Raw genomic sequence first — 7,941 nt, 5'->3', positions numbered from 1 at the left:
TCTTCTCCATTGCACCTTCAAGGAAGTCCCAATCCACTCTGTCATATGCTTTGGCTAGGTCCAACTTATACGCACAGTGCGTATTATGTGGGTTCTTGCTATGCTGAATCTTATGAAAACATTCAAAAGCTATGATAACGTTATCAATGATCATCCTCCCCGGGATGAAAGCGCTCTGTGTTTCTGATATCAAGTCGTCCAACAGAGGCCTCAAGCGGTTTACCAAGCATTTGGAAATCACCTTATAAATGACGTTGCATAGACTTATTGGGTGGAAATCTTTCAAACTCTGCGGATTCTTGCCTTTAGGGATCAGAACAATGGATGTGTCATTTATACCTTCAGGCATGATCCCATTCATGAAATTTTTTTGCACTGCCGCAATCACATCCTTCTTCAAAGTCTCCCAGTTACGTTGAAAAAACCGAGCCGGGAAGCCGTTTGGTCCTGGCGCTTTTAGAGGGCCGATCTGGAAGAGGGCGTCTCCAATCTCCTTCTCTGTAAACTCCTTTATCAGACTACTGTTCATTGCCTCTGTTATTGTACATGGCAGAAGATCAATTAACTCGAACGGAGCCACATCTTTTTCCTTTGTGTACAGCTCTTTGAAGAACTCTGTAGCCATGGTGTTCAACACCTCCTTTTTCTCTACCCAAATTCCCTCATTATTCCTTAACTTTTTGATTAGGTTCTTTTTCTGTCTCCAGGTTGCTTTTTGGTGAAAATACCGTGTGTTCTGATCACCTTCTCTGATCCATGTAGCCCGCGAACGCTGTCTCCACATTACCTCCTCTCTGACTAGTAGCTCATCAATTTCCTCGTTCAATTTCTTGATTTGAGGCTCGTTCTCTCCAAGGTTCGGGGGCTCCATTAATACCTTCAGGCGGTATCTCTTCCTTCTAATACTCGAGGTCACAGAACCAAAGTCCTTCCTGGCCCAGGCTGTTAGCGAGCTTTGGACATTTTTAAGCTTCTGTGCGACATCGGATAGGTTGATGGCCGCTCCTTTAATACCCCATGCCTCCCGGACAGTAGGCTCCAAGGAATGAACTCTTTCCCACATCATTTCATACCTGAAACTCTTCTTCTTGTTCATAGATTGTTCCTCCACAAGAGTGAGCAGTAGGGGAAAGTGATCAGATCTTGAAGTGACTATGTGTTGGATCTGAGCTTGGGGAAATATATCACACCAGCTAGGTGATGCCACGCCTCTGTCCAGTCTCGCTCTAACCTTCTTCCTACCACTCTGTTTGTTGTCAAAGGTCCACTCCGGGCCTTTGAACCCAAGATCATGCAAGTCACACCACCCCAACACCTCTCTGAAGTTTCTCATGTTCCTTTTAGATCTTTTGGCAGCAGAGAAATGTTCTCCCTGCCACATAGTTTCATTGAAATCCCCCATCACCATCCATGGTTCTACTGACCTATCTTTGATTCTTTTCAGCAAACTCCACATATGGTGTCTCTGGTGGGCTCTTGGCTCACCATAAACGAAGGTACCTCTCCACAGAGGGCCATTTGGATCATTATGCACGTGAACATCAATGTACCGCGGTCCATAAGAGAGCAGATTTATTTCAATACTATCGTCCCAAAACAGGGCGATGCCGGCACCTTTGCCCAACCCATCATGGGTGATACAATGTTTGAGGCCTATTCTTTCTCTTATTCTTTTCACGCTCTCTTCGCACTGCCGCGTCTCTGAGATGAACACGATAGTGGGGCAGTATGTGCGCACTAGGCACACCAGTTCTCGAACTGTTCCGGGGTGGCCCAATCCCCGACAGTACCAACAGAGGATCGTCATTCCTCCTGACGGGCGCTCTCATTCGCGCCCGCCAGTTCCCCGGTAGCCCCTACACCGGTAGCTTCCTTCCCACCTGGCTCTCCTATAATTCTCTCATCCTCCGATGAACCAGCAGGCGGATCGCTACTCCCATCTTCTTTCGGATCTCGTGGAGACCCAGCGGGTCTTCCTCGACGAGCTCGCGGTGCCGTGGGGATGTAGGCTCCCACTCTCTCTGGGTTGGGGGGCCGGCGTAGGCCTCCGGCGGGGGTGGGGTTGTGCCGGCGGTCAATCGCCAGGCGGTCGCCTCCTGAGGGGTGGGGGCGTGATTTTCGGGAGCCATTCCTAAAATGCGTTGGGGCACTTACCAGATGTAATTTTATCTTTGAAGGTCAACATATGAATGTTGATGCTCATAATTTAGTTAAATTTTGTGCTTCCTTAGGGGCAAGGCGCCACTTGTGGCTGGGTGTACCCCAGGGCCCGCCATTGCGAGCCGCTTAAGAGGAAGCTGTGCACACCTTATCTTTGTCTCAAAATTAAAAAAAACATTCTCGCATCACGTGGACATCATATCATCTCAAAAAGAAAAAAAAATCCTAAAAAACTTCTCTTGAAAAGAAAAAAAATCTCACTAACATTTAAAAAAACTCTAATAAATAAAAAAACTTTCTCACGGTGGCCACCATTCTACCGCACCTTAATGGGGTTAATGTTATTCCTGTATAAGCCGAAACACCAGTCAATAAAGTTTGGTTTACCTCACAGAAAAATACTCTATCCTCAAAAAAAAAACTAGTCAAATACTCTTTGTGTAAAAAAAACTAGATATCATCTGAGTTTAGTCCTCTCGATAAACAAATGGAATGTTATCTTGTCTAAGGTTTTATTTTGTACTTGGGCTCAATTAGGCTGACTCGTCCCTTTGAACTAAAAATGATCAAACAAAATAAAGAAAAACAAAAAATAAAGTGAAGTTAAAAGGCTTTAACTATGCTTGAAAATTTAGAAAAGTTTGACTATATTTTTCATGAATGAACACAAAATAAAAATAGTAGACCACGCCTTAAATAGAATTACAGCGAGGATTAAAAGGTTCTATATAAGTGATACTTTGGAAGATTCTCTGGTCTCTGATGCAGACACTGGGAACCGTATCACGAGCTTGCTATGTTCAACCGGTTTGGTGACAATCTAGCAGTAGTATTTGTGCTACACAAGTGTGGGCATGGTAAATCCCTCTTGTGTAGCCGGTGGGCTGGCGTGCTGTTCTTTTCTTTGTACTCCCTCGGTCTTTATATAATCCACGTGTTAGCTTTGGTCAAAGTCTAGCTTCATAAACTTTGATAAAAATTATAAGCAAATTGACATATACGTTAACAAATCAATACCATTAGATTAATTTATTTTGACATCATACATATTTGTTATGGTAATTATTTATATTGTTTTCTATAACTTGGTTAAAGTTTACGAAGTTTGTCTTCAATCAAATTTAATATATATATAGTAAATAAAAACGGAGAAAATTTGACACAAACTTCGCAATAAATTCGGCACAAGAGTGCGCCGCCGGCCTGCTGCCTATTGTACTCCAGCATGTCGTGCACGAGGTCAACCTATATGGGTTACGGCCGGTGCTAGGAAACTAGGTGTATTAGGCTGGTCATACTTGGAGTAACTTAGCTAGTAACATAGCACTTTTTAAGACAATTTTGCTTATGTGTCACGTAGTTAATGAGGAGAGAGGTGTTTAGAGTAACATAATATATTACTGTAACATAGCGCTTTCCGAGAAAAGATGAGTCTACAAGCTAATAAATGAAGCCATATATGACACTAGTACTATATTACTTTGCACTATGAAAGTTGTAATTTAGAGTAGTGTCATATGCATGGGACGCGGCTAATCTGCACCCGAGCTCATATGCTCCCGCATGAACAGTAAAATCGAAAATAAATAAAATAAAATTCAAAAAATTCCAATTTTTTTGAGAGAAACATTGACAAAAGTTCTAAGTGCCTGCAAAAATTCGTCATGAAATCACATTACTAGAAGGCGTGGCAAAAAAACAACAAAAATAGTACTCTGAAAAAGCTACTTTCAAATGCATTTTGAAGCACTGAATTTGTTTTTTTTGCCACGCCTTACAGGAATGTGATTTCATAATGAATTCTTGCAGGCACTTAGAACTTTTGTCAATGTTTCTCTCAAAAAAATTTGGATTTTTTTGAATTTTTTCGATTTTTTTCGATTTTACTGTTCATGCGGGAGCATATGAGCTCGGGTGCAGAATGGACTTTTCGCATATGCATGACACTAGTATAAGTTACTCCCACTATGACCAGCCTTATAGAATATGGGTAGTTGCCATGCCGTTTTGTTGGGTCATTTGTAAAATATCAAACTCTTCATCTAAGTCCGTGTGCATCAATCAACAAGAGGCTGGTGATTATCTTCCTTTTGTAAAGGAAAAAAAAAGTATCCTCTCCTTTTCGATTTATAGGACTCAGTTCAAAAATCTCTTCAACAAGATAAATGATGAGTAGTGAAATACTTTTTTGTAGTTTGCAAAATCACCTAATTAATGCGTTTGTTTTCCTCAAAAAAGTATGTTTCTGAATTCATTAATTGCAAATACATGCATGCATAAAGTACATGCATTGGTCAATTTTCTCTTAATTCTTGCATGCAATGATTTAATGCACCTTGGAATCTGAACATGTGATGTGAAACAATCAAATTGAGTCTTATAAAATGAAAAAAAAAACTAAAATTTTGAGATAAGCCCTATAAACCGGAAAGGAGGGAGTATATATGGTAGGAGTAGTGATAAGCAAGAAACAGTTAAACGTAGTGAAACTTTGGACTGAAAATCGACAGAGATAAAAAATATTAAAGAACATAAAAAACATCAGAGTTCTCTAATATTCAGTTGAGTTCATCCACCGGCTCTACTCATCCTGGCTACAGAACCCACTGCTTCTTGTCATACTTGGTGGATGCACACGCTCTCTTGTGCCGGCCATTGCTCATCTGCTGGGTGGTTGCAGTCGTGGTAGTCGGAGCACCGGAGGCCGTGACATGCGCCGACGAGTCATCTGGCCATCATCAGGTGAACGTGAGCACGAAATGCGTCGGCAACGTTAGAGAAAAAATAAATCAATCAACGAGCTAATCAGGCGGCCGGAGCGCGCCCCATGTCCTCGGCGCCGCTCTCCTACTACCTCGCCAGCGCTCGTACCCCTCCAGCGCGTGCTCCGCGCGCCGCCGCACGCGCTCCTCGGCGGCGAGCTCCGCATTTGCCTTCCCCCGTTCTGCGTCGGTTTCTGCCGCGCGCTGCACTGCGGCGAGCTCCGCCTTCGCCGCCCCCAGCTGCTCCCGCAGCGCCGCGACCTCCGCGTCCCGCGCCGCCAGCTTCTTCTCCAGCTCCAGCGCGTAGCCCAGGGAGTACGACGCGTAGTTCGCCGCCTGCAAACAGTCAGTGCGGTCGATTGGACTCCGGGCAGCCCGATGAATAATTCGCCGTTGCATTTGCCGGCAAGACATACCCGCAGAATCGCAGCGTAGCTTGACCTCACGACGTCGGAGGGCTCCTTCGCCGCGAACGCGCGCTCCTGCAGCGGCGCCACGGCGCCCTGCAGCAGCTCCCGTGCAGCCTCCCAGCCCGTGGCGTCTCCGTCGTGCCTGCTGGGGAAGTGCCGTGGCTTCCCAGGGAAGCCCGGCGGCGGCGAACACATGCCGGACAACGGCGTGTTCAGCAAAGAATGAGCTGAATTGTCCTCGCCGTTGGCTTCCTCCAGACCCCTCTTCTTCCCGCACAAAGGAGGCGGCGCTGGCGCGTTGCTGCACGGCTCGGCTTTCGCCTTCCTCGCCGACGCCGACGCTTGCGCGGCCGCCTTCTCCGCGAGCATAGTCCTCATCATGTCGTAGACGGAGGGATCCATACCTAGATAGCACTCAACAGCAAGATGAGCGCTCGAAATAAACAGGGGAATCAGAGGGAATTCGATGTTCAGTTACCTTTGGAACTGAAATTGACACTAGTAGTAGTAGAAGAAGGCGGCGTCGGAGATGCGGCGGGGATCATGGCGATGGCCGCACGGTTGCCATCGCACAGACATGTCTTGATATCAACGGCGGCGCCGCCGTAAGCGCGCAATAGCTTCGCCGCGGATTTATTTTCCTCGCTGGTGAGGGCCGGATTTACGAAGGAGCTCATGGACGGCTCGCCCCACTCCACGGGGCAAGGCCACGACTCCCGCGAGGAGAGGAAGAAAAACAATTTCTTCCAGCCCATGGGTGTCCCTGGCATCCCCGTGAAGCGCAAGCCGGCGCCGGAGCTGTCCCTGGCTCGGAAACAGTACCAGCCTTTGTGCTTCTTGTTGACGATGGAGAGCAGGAAGAAGCGCCGGAACACGGCCAGCGACGGCGGCACGCCGGCGGAGTTGCAGAGCGCGAGGAATCCCGCCATGGCTCGCCACGCGTTGGGCATGAGCTGGGCCGGCGCGATGCCGAAGTGGACGAGCACCTCGCAGAAGAAGCTGGGCAGCGGGACGCGCATCCCGGCCTCCAGGGCGTGCGCGTAGACGCAGATGGACCCCGGCGGCGGCCGCGTGCAGGCGCGGCGGTCGTCGCCGGCGGGGCGCGCGGCGTACACGCTCGGGATGCCGTGCTTCTTGCGGAGGTTGTCGACGTCTGCCTGCGTGCGCAGGGAGGACACGAGGCGCTCGTCGCCGGTGGGCCTCGACGGCAGCACAGCTTCGGCGTCGTCGATCTCGGCGGCGGTGGCGACGCCGTTGTCCGGGTCGACGGAGGAGGAAGGCATCGCGCGCGTCACCTGCACTCACTCCTGTTGTCGTGTGGCAGGGGCGGTGCGCAGCGGAAAGATGGAAATGTGCGTACAAAGTGCAATGACTCTTTTGGACTTTGGTGGTTGGTCTTTATTTTTTCCGGGATGTTTCTAGGTGTTTTATGAGGCGTTTCTATATAAAATTTCCAATTACCTAGGAATAATATTTGGGTCAGTCGATTTTTCACATGAAGAAAGCAGCAGCCGGAGGAAGGAGCGGCCATCGGCTCGCCGGAGAAGCCCCCTGGTCCTGGTAGGCTCATCGGGTGTCTATTTTAGGGTGGCAGACTCACCCAGTTTCTACCTTAGGATGCCAGGCTTGCCTGGCGTCTATCTTAGATGTCAGGCTCGCCCGTGTCTATCTTAGGGGGAGAGGGGAGGGGTCAGGTTTGCCGAAAAAATCTATTCACTGTCGAGGTTAGAGGGATGGTCGGGGCGGCGGCTGAGTGGAGGACGGGCGACGGAGATCGGTGGTATGTGGGGCGGTTTCGAGGAAGAAGGTTGGGCGGGAGAATAAAGAAAGCGATCTAGCCATTCATTTGGCATCTAACGGCTTAAAACCAAGTGATTGACCCAAAAATTATTTTCAGTCGAGTGAGGACTAGTCAGTCCCTAAAGCTTATAGTTCCTCACAAGTAACAACAGAGATTATAAGGTAGGGAATGAGAAACGGAAAAATTCAAGAAAAAAAAGGAAGAGAATGAGAAACTAAAATTTACGACTCATTGCGGAAGCAATCATCTGAAATGTGAAAAGAAATGGTGTGAGTGTTTAGTGTTAACAAAAAGGATCATGTGAAAATACTATATATGTGAATCATGAACCTATGACAAATTTGTGTGTAGGTGCCATAGTACTTTGGTTTTATTTATCGCTTCAATAATTATAATTTCGAGATGTATGGTTTCAAAATGGATTGCGTATAGAAAACAAATGTATTAGTTGAAAACCCCCTTGTTCTCTTCGGGACAATAGATGAATTGACAGCCTGACATATCACATTGCTGGATTCCAATGTGTGCTCCGATGAGCTTAACTAGGGGTTGTTTCTTGCACAAATGCCCTGTAGGGATTATGTCTCACATATGTATAGGTGAGCACTCAGAGAGTGTCAAAGCTCTATTAGACCTTGTACAATGGAAGGTGTTTGGAGCGTTTTTTTGGAAGCACTGGTGTCTATTTCTACAAGAGATGCGCTTAGTTAAACGTCTATCCTGTATAAATAAGCACCGGTGCTGAAGAAAAGTCTGGTTTATTTCTCTAAATACCTCCCCTAAGCATCTCTCATTGTATAATGCTTTA

The 7,941-nt window shown here is 47.1% G+C and overlaps 1 protein-coding gene across 2 annotated transcripts; it reads right to left on the bottom strand.

Moving 5' to 3' along the window:
• Nucleotides 1–4,620: 4,620 nt before the first annotated feature.
• Nucleotides 4,621–6,721, bottom strand: LOC123149762 (uncharacterized). 2 transcript variants are annotated; one of them, XM_044569490.1, is made up of 4 exons: nt 5,811–6,721; nt 5,339–5,736; nt 5,015–5,258; nt 4,621–4,888 (listed from the first exon to the last, which is right to left on the bottom strand). In XM_044569490.1, the coding sequence occupies exons 1-4, from the start codon at nt 6,613–6,615 to the stop codon at nt 4,755–4,757; spliced, it is 1,581 nt and encodes a 526-aa protein (XP_044425425.1). In that variant the 5' UTR covers nt 6,616–6,721; the 3' UTR covers nt 4,621–4,754. The 2 variants fall into 2 exon arrangements, with proteins under 2 accessions (XP_044425425.1, XP_044425426.1); XM_044569491.1 differs by having other exon boundaries at nt 4,754–4,888; nt 5,032–5,258.
• Nucleotides 6,722–7,941: the final 1,220 nt, after the last annotated feature.

This window comes from Triticum aestivum, chromosome 7A (genome assembly GCF_018294505.1).
Source record: "Triticum aestivum cultivar Chinese Spring chromosome 7A, IWGSC CS RefSeq v2.1, whole genome shotgun sequence".
Taxonomy (NCBI): Eukaryota; Viridiplantae; Streptophyta; class Magnoliopsida; order Poales; family Poaceae; genus Triticum; species Triticum aestivum.
This window is presented reverse-complemented; position numbering and strand designations above follow the sequence as displayed.

Bases quoted from the DNA above. Each gene is read 5' to 3' on its own strand.
- LOC123149762 (XM_044569490.1), bottom strand. From the start codon at position 6,615: ATGCCTTCCTCCTCCGTCGACCCGGACAACGGCGTCGCCACCGCCGCC. The intron at 5,737-5,810 runs GTAACTGAACAT...AGTGCTATCTAG, and splicing joins TGTCAATTTCAGTTCCAAAG to GTATGGATCCCTCCGTCTAC. The intron at 5,259-5,338 runs GTATGTCTTGCC...GACTGTTTGCAG, and splicing joins GCTACGCTGCGATTCTGCGG to GCGGCGAACTACGCGTCGTA.